The 19,431-nt window shown below is 35.1% G+C and overlaps 1 protein-coding gene across 2 annotated transcripts in view; it reads left to right on the plus strand.

The window, feature by feature from the left end:
- The window catches only part of GOLM2 (golgi membrane protein 2), a 106,629-nt gene extending 87,608 nt beyond the window's left edge, over window positions 1-19,021 (plus strand). The window contains exons 9-10 of one of the 2 annotated variants that reach the window (XM_032343548.1): window positions 8,804-8,971; window positions 16,920-19,021. In XM_032343548.1, coding sequence (XP_032199439.1) covers window positions 8,804-8,971; window positions 16,920-16,990 — 239 coding nt within the window. In that variant the 3' untranslated portion in view covers window positions 16,991-19,021. The remainder of the gene's footprint in view (window positions 1-8,803; window positions 8,972-16,919) is intronic. The other variant, XM_032343549.1, reaches the window with a different exon arrangement.
- Window positions 19,022-19,431: the final 410 nt, after the last annotated feature.

Below are 19,431 nucleotides of genomic sequence, written 5' to 3' on the forward strand. Positions count from 1 at the left end.
CTCAGGTAATTATCCTGAACCATCCAGGCCAAATTAGTGCTGGATATGCACCTGTGCCGGATTGTCACATAGCTCATATTGCTTGCAAGTTTGCTAAGTGGAAGGAGAAGATAGATCATCCTTCTGGAAAAAAGCTGAAGATAGTCCCAAGTTCTTGAAGTCTGGTGATGCTACCATTGTTGATATGGTTCCTGGCAAGCCTATGTATGTTGAAAGCTTCTCTGACTATCCTCCTCTGGGCCCTTTTGCTGTTCATGACATGGGTCAGTTGGTTGCTGTGGGTGTCATCAAGGCAGTGGACAAGAAGGCAGCTAGAATTGGCAAGGTCACCAAGTCTGCCTAGGAGGCTCGGAAGGCTAAATGAATATTATCCCCAATACCTGCCACCCCAGTCTTAATCAGTGGTGGAAGAATGGTCTGAGATCTGTTTGTGTCATTGGCCATTTAAGTTTAATAGTAAAAGACCGGTTATTGATAACTGCATTATAAGACCTTCAGAAGGAAAGGAGAATGTTTTGTGGACCATGTTTTGTGTGTGTGTGTGTGTGTGTGTGTGTGTGTGTGTGTGTGTGTGTGTGTGAGTTTTAAGTTGTATGTTTTTTTTTTTTTTTTTTAAAGATTTTATTTATTTATTTGACAGAGAGAGATCACAAGTAGGCAGAGAGGCAGGCAGAGAGAGAGAGGAGGAAGCAGACTCCCTGCTGAGCAGAGAGCCCGATGCGGGACTCGATCCCAGGACCCTGAGATCATGACCTGAGCCGAAGGCAGTGGCTTAACCCACTGAGCCACCCAGGCACCCCAAGTTGTATGTTTTTATTTTATTCTATTTTATTTAAAAGATTTTATTTATTAGAGAGAGAATGAAAGAGAGAGAGCACAAGATGGGGGAGGGTCAGAGGGAGAAGCAGACTCCCCACCAAGCAGGGAGCCTGATGCAGGACTCAATCTCGGGACTCCAGGATTATGACCTGAGCTGAAGGCAGTCGCAGGATTATGACCTGAGCTGAAGGCAGTCGCCCAACCAACTGAGTCACCCAGGCACCCAAGTTATATGTTTTTAGAATCAGTTCTTTTTAGTGGAAACAACTTGACCAAAAATCTATCACCCATTTTGAGACCCATTAAGACAAAAGTTTAATGAGAAAAAAAGATTGCAGATTTAAAATTAAAACTAATAAAACCTCTTGAAGAAAACAAAATGGTATCTTCATAACATGGGATAGGGAAAGATTTCTTAATCTCCCCTCCCCTAAAAAAGCTAACCATGAATTTTAAAAATGATAAATTGGAGTTGGTTAAAATTAAGAACTTTTGTTAATCAGAACATCAATCATAAGAGTGAGAAGATGCACATACCCTACAACTTAGTACCTAATATGTACTTAAAAACACTGTACAAGAATATTCATTGTTTATTACATTAATATTGGAAATGAATATTCATCAGTATGAAAATGGATAAATCATTGTGTATACAATGGAATTATACATATGATGGAATTATATATAGGAATTCATATGAATGAACAAAACCACATTTATCAACATGGATAAATGTAAAACAGATACATTATCCTAACTATCCTAAGATCACCCTCAGGCTTGATGATTCACTAGAAGGGCTCACAGGACACAGAATTATACTCACAGTTAGGGCTTAGTACAGTGAAAGGGCAGAGACTGGAATCAGCAAATGGGAAAGGCTCATGAGGCAAGATTCAGAAGAAAGCTGATGTAAGCTTCCCGGTGTCTCCTCCCAGTGGAGTTGCATGGAGATTTGTTTAATCTTTTGAGTGAACATGTGTGACAAAACGTGTGAAGTGTTGCCAGCTCAGGAAACTCACTTGATCCTTGGGGTCTAGAGTGTTTATTGGGGGTCAGTCATGTAGTGCCCACATGTCATGTGATGCCCTTATGACTGAGCTCATACTCTAGCCCTTATATCCTCCACCTAGCAAGAATAAATATACACCATAAGTTGCTTTGTTAGGATAAACTTATCTAATCATACTGGTATAGCATGGCCCAAGGCCTCAGCCATACAAAAATGTTTATCAGGCAGAACATTCCATAGGCTCAGTTCTCTGCCAGCTTCCAGCCAACCACCAGTCCCAAAGACAAACCTTTCTTTGGAATGTACCAGTTTGAGCAAACCAGGCATGGCAAGTTAACTCTTTCCTACCCAGATGCCATGTATTTAAGGTTTAGAGACTGGTGAATCAAAACTACTTATTAATGAATACATAAACTTTTATAGGGATGTTTAACACCCAGTTTAAGATAGAGGTTATCGTTGGAATAGGAGGAGAATACTAGGGAGAGATCCTGGGGAACTTCATGTATCTGTAATGTTTCCTTTATTAAAAGTTCTAAAATATGTCTAAATTAGACAAAATTCTGCATGATGGAAACATGGATATTCTCCACACTTCTGTGTATATTTTAAAATATTTAATAATAAAAAATAGAAAAATCTGTCAAACTTTTTGTAAGGTATGGAACATAGTACTACATTATAAAGAAAAATTCAGAACAAAAGAAAAAAAAATTTATAATGGCGCCTTGCTGGATTAGTTGGTAGAACATGGGACTCTTGATCTCTGAGTTGTGAGTTTAAGCCCCACGTTGAGTAGAGAGCTTACTTTAATTTAAAAAAAGAAAGAAAGAAAGAAAAAATTTTCAGGGTACCTGGGTGGCTCAGCAAGTTAAGCATCTGCCTTTGGCTCAGGTCATGATCCCAGGGTCCTGGGATTGAGTCCCACATCTGGCTCCCTGCTTTTCCCTCTCCTTCTGCAGCTCCCCCCTGCGTATGTTTTTTTTCCTCTCTCTCTCAAATAAATTAATAAAATCCTTAAAAAAACTATTAAGAATATTTGAATACCAAAGCTGAAATGAAGTGTCCCAACTATTTAATGTATGTAAGATTAATGTGCTTGTCATAAATATGTTACCATGTGCCTGGTAAAAAATTAGCAAATTTTTTACTTACTAAAAGTGATTATTTCTAATTACTTACTAAAAAATTAGCAAATTGCTTCCTGCCTCTGGCTCCTTTATTTTAGGCTGGTTCTGAGACTAGTCCAGTAGGTTTGGTGGAGGATAAAAGCAAAAGGTAAAGGAGAAGAGCATTTGACCTTGATGCGAATCAAATTGTTTCTGTTCTCTTCTTCTCCTTCTCCTCATAGAATTAGTCTTAAAAAAATAACAAAAGCATAGCCTGTGGGTAATGTAAAGAAGGGGAAAGAGCAGTTGAACCTCTTTCCATTGGGAATGGGAGTGAAGGAGTGATGAAGGTCAGGTTACTCATATGCTGTTAGACATAATTTCCAGCTACCATCCTTCTTTCATTTCCCTGGTTTCTCTTTACCTTCCATAAGTCCACAGTCAATTAACAGATTCTTTCCTGTGCCTACTACATGCAGGTCCTATACTTTGAGATGTAAAATAAGTATGGTCTTTTTGCCCCATAATGTGCCTCGTAATGAAGTCAAAGTAAGCTGTTCAAAAGCCATTTGGTAGTTTTCCCTATGCATTGCTTGGTGGGGAAAGCCTACAGTAACATTTTTATCCAGTTTGCACACCTCACTCTTCCAGCATTCAAACTCTAACTAATGTCTCAACAGATTATAAATAATCACATGCCAGGGACCCTCAAGGATACTTGAAGTAGTCAAAACTGTAGGTGTCATTTGAATGCATTGATTTCCAAATGAATGGTACAAAGTGGATACCAGGAGTAGATAAAGGCTAGAAAAAGAGGTTGCCTTCCTTAGAGTAAAATTTCCTTTACTTTCTCTCTCGAGTTACTATGACCAGCTCAGATTGATTCATTTTCTTTATAATAGTGATAATATATTAAAAGAAGGACTAGAAAAACATAAAACCTGTTTTTCATACAATATTGTTTTTTAAACAATATTTGTTTTCTCAACAATAGTTGAGAAATTGAAACCTATAAGCAATCCTTGAGCTAATGAAGCAAAAAAGTGACTTATCTTAGTTTGATTTCCACTATGGGATTAAAACTTAGGTTCTCGGGGCGCCTGGGTGGCTCAGTGGGTTAAGCCGCTGCCTTCGGCTCAGGTCATGATCTCAGGGTCCTGGGATCGAGTCCCGCATCGGGCTCTCTGCTCAGCAGGGGGCCTGCTTCCCTCTCTCTCTCTCTGCCTGCCTCTCAGTCTACTTGTGATTTCTCTCTGTCAAATAAATAAATAAAATCTTTTTAAAAATAAATAAATAAATAAAACTTAGGTTCTCTTGGTTGAAATGCCTTGTTGTGATTGAGAAATGTTATCGTTATTTGTTGTCAACCTTTGGTTTTCTACTGGTATTGCAAGTTTGCAGTCTGATGTTTAAGGAGTTTTACAGAATACTTGTCATTCTGTATGAAGTTCTGTTGTATTGTTTAAAGTGAACTGAAAAGTGTATCAACAATCTCTTAGAATTTTTTTTTACAACTTGATACCACCCAAAGACTTTTCAGTAGCTAGAGTGTATATTGCTTCTTTCTTCATGTGCTCTTGTTTAAACTGTTGAGATGGAACTAGTATCTTGTTACCGATAGGCTGTAAGTTAATCATTTTCAAGCAGCCACCAGGATGAAAATAATATTCAAGTACACAATTGAATTTTGCAAAAATATAAGGGGATTTGGGGATCCAAACTAAATGTAATTACTGTATTACTCACCTACCTGGGCACAGTTTTAGCATTATGGTTTACTAAGAAATAGGATAGAATTAAAAATCTTTAAATGGGTAAAATGCTTCAGAGATAAAATACAATATTTAATTCTTGTTGAACATATCACAGTTTTACACCATCATGTGATAACTTTACCCTCATTACTTCCTTTTTTCCTTCTTAAATTCAGTCATTACCCAAGATCACTCCTTCGATTTATAGCTGTTGTCTGTGAATATTCATTTCCTAATAGAAATTATCTTGCCATAATTCAACCTGTCATCTTTATATTTATGAATCTTAAATCTATACAACTAGCCCTCACTTTGTGCCCAACAGTCTAGTTCTGTATTTCCAGGCATCTATAAAATACTTTCATTTGGACATCTTACTGTAACCCTAAGTTCAGTATACCAAAAGCATTTGCTTTCCCATACATTCTCAGTTGTTCCATTTGGGTGCAAATATCTTTATTTTTAGTTTCCAGGCTAGGATTATAAACTCATTCTTTGAGTCTTCCCATTCCATTGTGCCATGTATTCAGTTTGTCATTTTTAAGTTTATTTGATTCATTCATTCCTAACTACTTTCTGTTATATCTTCCTAGTCTAAAGTCCTTATAACTCCTTACCTGAATAGATAGTGGGGTTTCTATAGTACATGAGCCAGATTAGAATCCTGTTCTCAGAGAGCTTAAAAGAAATCATGACAACTGCCTATTGACTCCTGCATAAAGTCCAGACTTCCTCTATCCAGTGGTAGTGATAGTCTCCGTGTTCAGATGTCACTTTCTAGGTCATTGGGTATAGCACACACAATATTGCTTTCTAAATATTTGTTTACATATTTGTCTCCCTTACTATAATATATAGAGAGATGGTAAGTTTATTTTTGCATCACAGTGCCCAGTGCAATACCTTTCACATACATTAGTGGGTCTTTGTTGGATGAAAAAGCCTTGTAGATAATTTCATGTACTTTGTCATTCATTCTAACATGAACCTTGTGAAGTGGATATAGGAGGCTCTTTAAAGTCTCTAACTTTAAAGGTTTTCCATAATTATTCCTAATTTTCTTGTCTAAACTTCCTCTTTCTACAGTCTTAAATAAATCCAGTCAAATTAATCTCTTTACTGTCTCCTGAATACTTCATCTACCTTCTTAACTTATCCATTGAATATTTCTTTCCTTCGCTCCATCATGGTCCAATATATTTACCTCTTCTTTGAAACCTTCCCTTCTAGCTCCAACCCATACAGATTTCTCCCTTATATAACTCTTTCTGCAGATATGTTGCCTGACAATCATACAATTTAGCAGCCTGTTATATTTATTATTGTTAGGCATTTTAATTTATTTATTTAATTTTAATTTATACTTCATATCTATTCACTGTTTAATGTGAAGTTTGATGTCCTGACTTGACTGGCAACTGGTTCTTTTTTACTCTATTGTTTTGGCTATCATAGTGTTAGAAACCCTATATGAAGGGTTAGCTCTTTCTCCAAAGATAAAAATTCTGTATGTATGATAGCACAGATTACTTATTCAGCAAAGGACAATGGTGTGGTAATCCTTTCTTTCTTTCTTTTTTTTTTTTTTAAGTAATCTCTATGCCCAAATTTAAAACCTCAAGATCAAGAGTCTCACACTCCATTGACTGAACCAGGCAGGTGCCCCTGTGGTTGATTTTTTAAGCATTCTTTTTATTGATTTTCTAGTTGTCTCTGTCTAGTGTCTCATGTCACTAATTGTAGTATTATAATTTTAGGAGTGAATTCACTTTAGTCAGATCACCAAACACCTATAAAGGAAAGAAACTGTAAATTGTTCTGTTGGAATATTATAATAAGTATAGGAGGACGATTTTTTTGGTTAGTATACCATGTCTGATAATATTAACTATATTTCACAGTAACTTTAAACTAATTTTTTAGCCTTCTATATTTTATAACTTATAAAAAATTAAAAAAAATTCTTAGAGGAAATGGTATACCTTGAGAAATTTACTGGTAACTACCATATTTAAATGTTTATATATAAAACAGCAGTTTCTGGGACACCTGGGTGGCTCAGTTGGTTGGACGACTGCCTTCGGCTCAGGTCATGATCCTGGAGTCCCGGGATCGAGTCCCTCATCGGACTCCCAGCTCCATGGGGAGTCTGCTTCTCTCTCTGACCTTCTCCTCGTTCATGCTCTCTCTCACTGTCTCTCTCTCAAGTAAATAAATAAAATCTTAAAATAAAATAAAATAAAATAAAACAGCAGTTTCTTATTGCATAAGGATGATTTAACTACTCCAGGTACTTAGATCATAATAAATATTACATTTAAAAGAAAGGAAAATAGAGGGCACCTGGGTGGCTCAGTCATTAAGCATCTGCCTTCAGCTCAGGTCATGGTCCCAGAGTCCTGGGATCGAGCCCCACATCGGGCTCCCTGCTCTGGTGAGCCTGGTGAGCCTGCTTCTCCCTCTGCCTGTTCCCCCTGCTGCGCGCTCTCTCTCTCTCTCTCTCTCGCTGTCCAATAAATAAGCAAAATCTTTTTTTAAAAAAAGTAAATACAGATCTCTATAAATCTCCCTTTTTCCTTGCTTACGTTGCTGTCATCTCTTTTATTGTTAGTGAAATAAATAATAACAAAAGCCACCAAGATGTTTTATATTACTATCCTTAGGAGACAAGATGTCTTTCTCACAAATTAGCTTACATATTCTTCTTGTTTCTGTTTTTTTTTCTTTTTAACTCTTTTATATCCATTTCTTTAACTCTATTTTATCAACTTTTCCTTTTTTTTTTTTTTTTGTTAAGTGTACATATCCAACCTTACATTTGGAATAGATGTAAGATGACTTTGTGCTCTTTTTACTGTCCCCAATTCCTTAAGTCTCCTGTTGTAAACATGCCCCATCCTTGAAAACCTATGTAAGAATGACCTTTTCTTTAACTATTTTCCCGATTAACTCTTTACCCAGCAAATAGAAATATATTGGCCTAATGATGTGGTGAGCTATTTGTAGACTTGACCAATACCTCCATAATTCTTCCCATTTGTACTTAAACTTTCTTTTCAAGAAAAGAAGTCATTCATTTTTTTTCCTGAATGTCTCATTGCAATGTAATTCTTAAAAATATAATTCAAAAAATTTTAGACTTATCATAGAAAGTTTTTACAGTTTTTTAAAGTCTTAAATTCTTTCATTATCAGTAAGTTGCTGTTATTTCCATTTTAGGGATTGGAATAAAATTTACTTTTATGATACTTAAATTTAATGTCAAATTAGAGATTAACTTGTGTTTGTGAGTCAGATCTTAGGGTGCCTAACATTTTTATTTTCAATATTTAGTTATTGAATAGCTTACTACAGTAGGTGCTATTTCTATTGCTCTTTTTTATTTATTTTTCTGAATTTGCGCAATGTAACAGTCTCACATAGGTCAACTTAAGCTTTCTTAAGCTTAACAGGACTTAAAAGTCTTGTTTAGGATATGGGAAATAATAAATCAGAATTAAATGGGGTGTTTTTTCAAAACACATACCACTAGGAATTCTGATGGTTTATTCTTTCTGCCATCTCTCCTTAGAAATCCAAGACTATAGTGAGTCACTGTCACTGAAGAAACCTGAGATAGCCCTCAGTTGTGTTAGCTTAGCATCCAAAAAGAAACTAATCTGCATAGTACTTGTTTATTTTTACAAAAAACATTATCAAAATTATTCATAGAAAGTGGTATTTTATAAGCAATAAATGACTAGAGATTCCAAATATGTATTATATCTAGTAATAAAATTGTTTATTATTCTTCTAAAGTGGTAAATTAGACAAATAGTTATGTTGGAGAAGTTGTCAGTTATTAGGAAAACAGCCCTGAAAATATTCAAACCTTAAGTAGCAAGTACTAAAATTAACACAAAAGAGAAATTATTTTTAAAAAAGTTTTCAATCTTCATTCTTATTTCTTTTTTGTCTTGGATAACTTTCACAAAATTTATCTTTTTTATAACCCGTACCCTCAAAGTTGCCAGGTTTCACTTGTCTACTTTCTGGTCTGCCTCCAGTGTAGGTCCCTTCTTTTCTTCTCTCTTTACTCTTGAATTAATCCTCTACCTACTTCACAGGCCGATTCTTTGATGAGAATGAATCCCCTGTTGATCCGCAGCATGGCTCTAAACTGGCGGATTATAATGGGGATGATGGTAACGTAGGTGAGTACGAGGCAGACAAGCAGGCTGAGCTGGCTTACAATGAGGAAGAAGATGGTGATGGTGGAGAGGAAGACGTCCAAGGTGAGCGTGGGCCTGGCCTCCATGCTGTGACCGTGAAAACCACCTCTAAATTTTTTGGTTGAATTTGTGTAGAATTTTTCCCACTTCCTAGTGGCATTACAATCCTAATACAAAGAGATCCTCTGTGGTTTTTCAGTTTTATTTTGAAAACAATTTTATGATAGTCATATTTATAAATCTTAATTATTTTATTTAAGTATTTTCATTTTAGTTATCTTGCATATATTATTGATACAATTTGAAACTCAAGAGTATTCAGAAATTTTAGATTTAAATTGCTTGAAATAGCTCTAGAGTTAATCTGAGGCAAATACTCCCAGTAAATAATTCTTTTCCAACTTCTCATCTGAAAACATTTCATTATTCCAGGTACAAATATAGACCAGACAACCTTTTTGTTATAAGGGAAGCCCCAAAAGTAATGGTCTCCTCCACAATGAAGATGATTTCACTACTGATTCAGTATAGGAAGGCTGTTTCTGAAATTTTTTCTGAGCAGCTGAAAATTTATATTTAATGGTTTGTAAATGTTTGTAAACATAATGCTTTATGTTTAATACACAGATTCAACTCATTTTCCTTGTTAACTGTGTAACTTCTGAGCTTTTAAGTTATTAAAAGTTCAGAATTTACCTGTGTGCATGCAGCCCTCCCCATGCATGCGTATCAGAGTATGTTGTATTATTCCAAGTTTTTAGGCTTGTTTTTTGCCTGCTAATATCATTTAGTAGTATTTGTGGAACTTTTTCTGTTTTCTGTAAGAATTGATCATGAACATAATGTCTGACGTATTTGATTTTATAATGTGATGCATGAAATATTTTCCAATGTAAACTGTTTTGATTTCCTTAACTCTTTTTTTTTCTTCCTTTACTCTTTTTAAAGTAATCAGATGTTATTTAGGTTCATGACAAGGGTTGTTTTTATAAAAACTCAAAATATAGTTGTCCTAGAATACTACGTAGTTAATAGAAAAAGGGAAATTAGAGACTCAGTCTTCCATGCAGGCATTGTTTCAATAGTACATTCTAGTTTTGGAAGAATGGTTGTTGTAAATAGAAAGAGATAATAATCATTCTAGGAATTATTTAAGGATGCATTAATGAGAACTCAAACACTGTTTGGAGCTATTGAATAAATTACACCACCTTTTCTATAATATCCATTTTTCATAAATTCTACCATTTTTTTTTCTTATTGCTTTGTGATTTGCCTGGATTATATTTTTTTGCAGTTATTTATAACATTGTTTCCAGGCGTTTTCGTGCATGTACATTATATCACCAGTTAGATTGTAAGCTCTTAGAGGGCAGGAATTTTCATTTCTTTTGCCTTATATTTTGTTTTTATCCTTTTCTGCCTTCACATTCACCCATCCACCCCCCCCACAAAGTACTTAGCATACATAGGGCCCTGAGTAAATGTTAACTGATAATTTTATGCTTTTTCATTGACTTTTTATTCTTATAACTGTGACTAGAATAATAACCTTTTAACTTCTGGTCTTACAAACTTAGTTTATACTTTGTCTAGTTTTCATTCATAAGAGCTGCTGTCTATTATGTCACTAGATAATTTTGAGGTTTTTATTAGAGCAAATAATTTCAACTATAATTGAAAAGCATTTCTTATGTTTTAGGGTATCTTAAAGTTAATGACTTTTGTCACAAAATTTCAGTTATTTTGTATGGCTTTTATCCATAGTAAGTACATTTATCTTCAGTGTCCTCTCTCTCTCTCTCTCTCTCTCTCTCCTGTACCCTTCTCCTTCTCTCACCCCTAGTTCTCATTGCCATGTTAGGTCTCCAGTACCCTAATGCTGCTCTGCTGCTTTTCCTTCCACAAGGAAATAAATGCACCAGGTCTAAGGAATATGAGGAAATAACCTAAGATGATACTCTCATGAAGTAGGGAGGGGATTGTTAAATTTTAGGGTTTCCTCATTTGCAGGTGAAGCTTACTTGACCTGGGGGTTGCCACTTTTTTTTTTTTTTAAGATTTTATTAATTTATTTGACAGACAGATCACAAGTAAGCAGAGAGGCAGGCAGAGAGAGAGAGAAGGAAACGGGCTCCCCGCTGAGCAAGGAGCCTGATGTGGGGCTCGATCTCAGGACCCTGGGATCATGACCTGAGCTGAAGGCAAAGGCTTTAACCCATTGAGCCATCCAGGTGCCCCAACTTAACTTTTTTTTAAATCCTATTTTGGGGTTCACTAGATTACAGCAGCAGGAGGATGGGATACCTTTATCATAGGGAACAAGGATTCAAGAACATCAGCTGCAGCAAATGAAGAGGGATAAGTTTGAGTGAACTGACTAAAAAAGAATATTGTAGACCCAAATAATTTTAAACATGCTTTCAGGGATTCTTTAGGTGTAGTATTAACTGTCCAAAAAGTGGGAAGGGGAAATTATAGGTGTTCCCTTGTTTATCAACAATTTGGATTCTTAATGTTTATTGTTAAGTTAGAATATTTAGAATTTCAAACCATAAGTGACTCTTTTTATTTTTAAGATTTTATTTATTTATTTGAGAGAGAGACAGTGAGAGAGAGTATGAGCAAGGTGAAGGTCAGAGGGAGAAGCAGACTCCCCATGGAGCTGGGAGCCCGATGCGGGACTCGATCCCGGGACTCCAGGATCATGACTTGAGCTGAAAGCAGTCGTCCAACCAACTGAGCCACCCAGGCGCCCCCCATAAGTGACTCTTAATCTCACAAAACAAACTGAGGGTTGCTGGGGGGAGGGGAGTTGGTAGGGGGGTGGGGTTATGGACATTGGGGAAGGTATGTGCTATGGTGAGTGCTGTGAAGTGTGTAAACCTGGCAATTCACAGACCTGTACCCCTGGGGATAAAAATACATTATATGTTTATTAAAAAAAAAAAAAAGAATATTTAGAATTTAAAAGCATTTCTTCGTAGTTTTAATGTAGAAATAGTGGTTGGATTTCCAGGCCAGTTTGCATTTGTAGCCAAAGCAGGCAGTAGAATAGAAGGAATTTCTTTTCTAAGAAATAGGCATTATTCTGAGTTAGGAGACCAGCTGTGTATTGCTTTTCAAGTCACTTAAACTCTGTGGGCCACAGTTCTTCATCTGTAATGTGAGTGTTGAGTTACAATAGATGGTCCTTCTCAATTCAAAAATTCTGTGGTCACATTCACAGTGGAAGCACTATATTGAACAACAGGTATCATGGGAAAATGTGTTTCAGATTTGAAACACACCTTCCTCCAAACCCAGGAGAGAAAGTGGAAACTTCACTACCACCATGGAGACTCTGCAGCTAGAGAGATATCAAAAATTGAAACATGATGGTAACAGATGGCTCCTACACTTTGTGGTGAACCTAGAATAATGTGTGGACTTGTGGAATCACTATGTGGTACACCTGAAACTAATGGAACATTTTATCAACTATACTTCAATTAAAAGAAACTGAAATATGCACTTCAGAAATACTACTAAAGTTCTAGCATTAGGGGCTCTTTTCTGCTTTTTCTAATATTAGAAGTAGTTTTTTCTCAGTCTGTTGGGTTTTTAAGAGGATTCCAATTGTAGTACTGAGATTCTGGATTCAGCTAAGGACATTCTAGCTTTGGTGCCACAAATTCTAGATTATGAAATGGAGATTTTGGCATGATCTCTGCCATTAGAGAGCTAGAGGATTCCAGTTTTACCTCTGATGCTTGTTCATATGTATTGATCCTTTGGGACAGTACTACCTATAGAGTGTTTCCTTGTAGAATTAAATGAAGCCTGTTTTTCCTGTGTTTATAATCCTGGTTTATTTTGATTTTTTAATTCCTGTTTTCATGAAGCATTCTTCAAATAAATTTAAAGAAATATTACTTTATTTGCTTTAGTGTAAGACATTCTTTTTCCTGCCTTCTTTTAAGTGACCCAGTGAATAGATTAACTCTGGAAACTGTATACATCTGATGGATATGTCTTTTAATTCATTCTTTATTGTAATAAGGGGATGGAAGTTTGCAAATTCTCTTTATTCTTATTTTTAATCCCATAGAAGTTCCAAGTTTGCTTAGTAGAATATGACCTGCATATAACAGGGTATATTTGTGGAAGGAAGCTTAACATAATGCTTAAGTGCTTGGATTCTGGAGCCAAATTGACTGGATTTGATCGTAGCTCCACCACTTATGAGCTCTATGACCTTGTGAATAACCTAACCTCTATACCTCAATATCCTTATCTGTAGAATAGGGATATACTTACCTGTTGTTGTGTGGATTATATGATTCACATATTTGTTCAGTACTTAGGACAAGTCTTCTGCACTGCAAGTACTACGTGTTTGTTGAATAATAATTTTTAAGAAGTAAAAGCAAACAGAATATTTTTCTTTGGATTGCCTGCTTTAGAGGATAACTGCACTTTGGCCTGTGGATTAATTTGTACATTTTAGTGGAGTCTCACTGCCTTATTACCCCAAGATGTTCTTGCTTGGTATAGCTTGCTTTATAGAGGTGGTCGTTTCTTGACTTCAGAGGGAATTTAGGAATTATTTAATAAATTATGAATGTTTTTCTGTTTCCTTTAATAGTCATTTTGTTGTTAATGAAGTATTTATGTTAATGAAGTATTTATAGATGTTGCTGCTTTGTAAAATGAAATAAAATACAATTATATTTAGTGGTTCTCTAATCTGTATCAGATTTGGTAAGGTAATTTCATCAGACTTTACAAATACATGCAAAAAGTTTGTGAATAGAAATTTGAATTTTGGTTAGAATAGCTACACTGAAAATGTACTCTAGTTAACATAAATAATAGTTCAATGTAAGAAAAATTCTAAAAGTCCTGTGGAATTTTAAAAAATAATGTGAAGGCACCATATTAAAATTTGATTTAAAGCATAACTTAATAGAATCAACAAACTCTTTATATTTATAGATGAATTTGGAAGTCATCTATAAATGAAGGCAGTAAAGGCTACCTTCATATGCAGTATTTTATTTTGAGATAGGAAAAACAGTTTCTATCTGTACTCTACTGAGAAGGTAATTAAAGGTCTAAAGAGATTTGGAAACTAGCTCAGGTTTGTTCATAAGTGTCTGGGTCAGGACTAGAATTCAGTTTTTCTATTCCTAGAGTTTTGATCTTATTTTCTCTTTATAATCAGCCACTTAAACATCCTCCAGCATATCTCCTTTTTCCTTTTAGTAACTTTCCTGTTAAATTTCTAGGAATTCTCTTTTGTATAGCTGCTTTCCCCACTGCTCTCCAGTGATTAAATCTTTGTTTAATTACTGAAGCCCTGAAAGATGTATTTATAGCCATAACGTGATGTCCTATAACATAGATCCTAAGGAGAGCTTTCTGGAGAGGTGCCAATGACTATTTTCCTTTTATTTAATTTAATTTATTTATTTTTTTCCAAAAGATTTTATTTATTCAGAGAGAGCTCACATACAAGCACAGAGAGTGACAGGCAGAGAGAGAGGCAGGCTTCCCGCGGAGCAGGGCACTGAACTCAGGACTAGATCCTAGGACCCTGCGATCATGACCTGAGCTGAAGGCAGATGCTTAACCACTGAGCCACCCATGTGTCCCTATTTTCTTTTTCTTTCTTTCTTTTTTTTTTAAGATTTTATTTATTTGACAGATAGAGATCACAAGTAGGCAGAGAAGCAGGCAGAGAGAGGAGCAAGCAGGCAGAGAGAGGAGCAAGCAGGCTCTCTGCTCAGCAGGGAGCTGTGTGGGGCTGGATCCCAGGACTCTGGGATCATGACCTGAGCTGAAGGCAGAGGCTTTAACCCACAGAGCCATCCAGGCTCCCTAACCTATTTTTCTTTTAAAACCAAAGATAATTTTGGGGCACCAGGGTGGCTCAGTCGTTTAAGCGCCTGCATTGGGCTCAGGTCATGGTCCCAGGGTACTGGGATCCAGTTCCACATCCAGTTCCACCGGAAGCAAAGGGCAGGGGAGAGGCTGCTTCTCCTTTTCCCTCTGCCTGTGGCTCCCGGTGCTTATGTTCTCTGTCATATAAGTAAATAAAATCTTTAAAAAAAAAAAAAAAGGTAATTTTTAAAGTATAAAGAGTTCTATGATAAGAGATTGATTAACATATTTGCAAAATACGGATGTGTTTATGGATACAATTTCAGCCTTTACTTATAACAGATTTGAGCTTATCATACCTAGTGGATTACCTATTGGAGATGTGAGATCATTTTGTTAGCTTATGATGCAAAATGGTTGCCTACAATTCTATATGAGAATTTCTGTAAGTTGAACAGGAAAGTTATTGGAAGGAAAAAAGAAAGTTCATTTATTTGGCATTTTTTTATGAATAAACATAAAGAAGAAATAACACATCATTATGTGAAGTTCTTACATACTACATACACCATATGGCATCTTTCTTGGACAAAATTTTACTATAGGATATGCTAGAGAAGCTGAGAGTAGAAAACTTACCAAATCTAAAAGAACAGATTTCAGAAAGTTACAGTATACACGTGAATTTGAATTCTAACCTATAACTCTTTAAATCATATGAAATTATATTTCCAGACAATTATGATAGTATCACCTCAGTCTATCAAAAACTAAGCTGTTGGGTAGTTGGTTTTTTATTTAATTTATTTATTTATTTGAGAGGGAGAGAGAGAGCACAAGAGGGGGAAAGTCAGAGGGAGAAGCAGACTCCTTCCCAAGCAGGGAGCCCGTTGAGGGACTTGATCCCGGGACTCCAGGATCATGATCTGAGCTGAAGGCAGTTGCTCAACCAACTGAGCCACCTGTTGGGTAGTTGTAACTGTCGACCAGAAAGTATGAAAAATCATGTTTTAAGGCTGTGGAGGAACCAAAACATGTTATTAAATATGTCATTAAAGCCTTATACTAAGAAAGAAGCCTTTTGCTTTGATTAAATACTTTTCATTCTTGTTCTAACATAAATTTTGTGTTCTGAACAGTCTTATTTCAAAACCTGTAGTTTATAACAAAATTAGATAGGGATTGCTACTGGCAGATAAGCTAACAGTAATGTGGAGTGACAGGTGATAACCAAGAACAACCCAGAAAAACCTGTCAATGGCTTAAATAAGTAAAACTCCAAGGTATTATAAGGAGTTGCTTAATATAGTTACTCATAGTGACCTTGAGGATCTTACTAACAATATTATGTAATAATTTTTTTCTTTTTGATAAAGAAAAAGTTAAGTTTTGGTTAGTATATTTCACTTAAGAAGTTGCTGGTAAGCTCTTTGCAGAGGAGCAGAGAAGTTCACTATAATGTTAAGTACTGGGATTCTGAGTGATTTTTATTTTCCTATCATTTATTTTCTAATTCTTATGTGATGAGTATGGGTTCATTTTGTAATTAGGAAAAAAAAAGCTGTTTTTTAAAGGCATGAAAATGTATACAGAATGGTTTCTACCAAAACTTTAAAGGACTACTTCATCTAGTGGAAATAATATACTTGTGGGTTCCTGAAGTTTTGCTAACTATATCTAGCTCTACTTCTTTCTAATTACATATCTGACTACCATCAAGATTTATTAAAATTAAGTACTCTTCGGGGCGCCTGGGTGGCTCAGTGGGTTAAGCCTATGCCTTCGGCTCAGCTCAGGTCATGATCTCAGTGTCCTGGGACTGAGCCCCGCATCGGGCTCTCTGCTCAGCAGGGAGCCTGCTTCCCCTCTCTCTGCCTGCCTCTCTGCCTACTTGTGATCTTTCTCTCTGTCAAATAAATAAATAAAATCTTTAAAAAAAAATTAAGTAATCTTCCAATATACTGGAAGACAGACTTTTCACTGTTAAGCTAAGCTACTAAGAAATAGAATGCTTTTTAGAAGGCATAAAATAACAAGCAGAAATCTACCCTAAGACCAAGAAAAAAAACTGAGGCATTGTTTAATTGGTTTTCTGCAAATAATTTTTAAAATAAATGTTCTTAATACATAACTGTTTCCCTTACAGATGATGAAGAACGAGAACTTCAGATAGATCCTGCAGACTATGGAAAGCAACGTTTCAATGATGTTCTTTAAGCCCTAAAGGAAAACTTCAGAAAACCTAAAGTGCTGTAAAATGGAATCATTTCTACTTTGTTGTTTTTGACTTTTGTTGTAAAGATCAGTTGTAAAGATACATGAGATAGATTTAAGGAAAAACTTTAATGAAGAAATGTACCCATGTACATAGGTGAACTTTTTCATATTGTATTATTAAAGCAGAGATTTTTTTGGTTGTATTACAGTTGAGCCAAAAACAAAATAAGCAAAACTGTAATCTTTGCGTTTAAAATGAACTAATATATATTTTACATTTTATTGAGCCCAATTCTTTCCACAAATGAACAGATAGGAAAAATTGGTTGTACAGTTTATATGTTGCACATAGCATAACCCCAGTGAGAACAGTTACTCAGATGAAAAACTTTTTATTCACTAATATATTCTTGCTAGCCCAACAACTGTTCTGTTCTATCTACCCCTCATCTCATGCTTTTCATGGAGTTATACCTAGAATAGTTACATAAAAGAGGGGTTGGAACCTGAAAGCCAAACACTGGGCAGCATGTGTGCAAAATCATTTCCCTCCCCTACTTCTTTTATTTTATAGAGTGCTGATATGTTCCGGCAGATTAGCTTTCAGCTGGTGCTTGATGGAAGTTGAGGTAACCTGCAAAGACATAATATTTATGAGTTATACCTTACTTAATTCATGAAATTGTGAAATGCATGATTGACAATATACTTTCAATTTTTATTTTTTCCGCATCATACTAGTACTGTTTAACTGTCATTGGCTAAAATTTTTATATTTTCAGAGTCCACGTTGGTGAAAATATTCATGATTTAAATGCCAGATTCTGAAAGAAGATAAATCAACTTTGAAATGAATCTGTAATCAGTATTTCAAAGCTTCTCTGGTAGTTATAGTGATCTTATTTGACTAGAATTTTTCAGAAGTACTAAATAAGGAGTTTTAACAGGTTTTTATTAATGCACAGATAGGTAGAAGTACAGTGAGGTCTACAGCCATTTTATTAAAATAGCTTAAAAGTTTGTAATAAAGATGAAGAATCTTTGTAATTAATATGTTGTTAAGAACCCATAAACCTCATATTTGCTAGACTTACAAAATTATTTTAAATCCATTTGTCTTTTCTGACACTATTCCATAAAATGCATAAGCTAGTTATAGTTAATCCCTGCTTTTGGATTTAAATCTTTTAAATTTTCTCCCCCACCACAAAATAAAAGGTTTGATCATAAGGAGAAATTTAAGGTTGTTAACTCTGCTTTTTCAGAAAGACTTCTGTTAATTGCACATAAACATGAAATCCACCACCACCCCTCACTTTGTGCTCAGGTTCTAGTAAAAAATTCAGATTTAAAGAGGTAAAAAAGGTGTTCACTTATTAGTGGTGCAAAAATTCTTGGACTTCAGTTTGAAATTATTTACTAACCAGGAAAAGATAGTGATTTACTAAAATTATTATTTCTACCAAATCAAAGTAAGCAATTCATGCCTTTGCTGAGTGTACTCAGGCCTATAATGAATAGGTATGCTAATTCACAGAATTTTAAAAAATGGAGTTAAAGGGAATTGATGTACACTATTTGGGTATTAGGGTGGGAAGATGAATCTAAAACATACTTCTAGTAATACTTTATATTTAATACTGTAAAATCTTTACAAATGAAAACCATGAAATTTCCTGCCTTCATTTGTCATAAAAACAATCACTTAATTATATGGTAGCTATTACTTATACAACAAAATTTCTTTAATTAATCTATACATTTTATAAACTGAGAAATCTTGGACCAATTGATAATATTTCTGACTGTATTAACATTTTAGTGCTATAAAATACTATGTGAATCTCTTAAAATTCTGACATTCTACAGTCTGTAATAGACATGCCGGTTTTTATAATATTTTACTTCTGCCTTAAGATTTAGGTTTTTTACATGTATTTTTGCCCGGAATTAAGTGTTAATTTGATGGAAACTCTGCTTTTAAAATCATCACTTACTGGGTTCTAATAAATTAAAATTAAACTTGTTTTACTATTTTGCTGATTCTGATACATATACACATATCACACTCATGTGATGCAAATAGCTACACTTTAACACTAAAATTTGAGCAAATTTAGAATACATTTTAGGCTAAGCTAAATGAGAATGGCAGAAAGATTTATATTGGGGTTGTTTATTGTAGTGCTAGTATATTTAACAAATGCTGAATGCTTCCTATGTGCCCAGCATTGTCTTACATAATAATACTGTAATGGATAAGATAGACCAGGTTTCTGTTCTGATGGAGCTTGGAAGTTGGGAGCTGTCAGACAATATATAAGTAAATACATGAACCAGTTAATTTTAAATAATGATAAGAACTATTAAAAAATAAAGCAAAGTTCCAAGGCTTCAAGGTCTCTAAGTTTCTAAATAATTAGGTTTCCACTTAACTGAAA

This window comes from Mustela erminea, chromosome 5, assembly GCF_009829155.1.
Source record: "Mustela erminea isolate mMusErm1 chromosome 5, mMusErm1.Pri, whole genome shotgun sequence".
NCBI classification, from domain to species: Eukaryota; Metazoa; Chordata; class Mammalia; order Carnivora; family Mustelidae; genus Mustela; species Mustela erminea.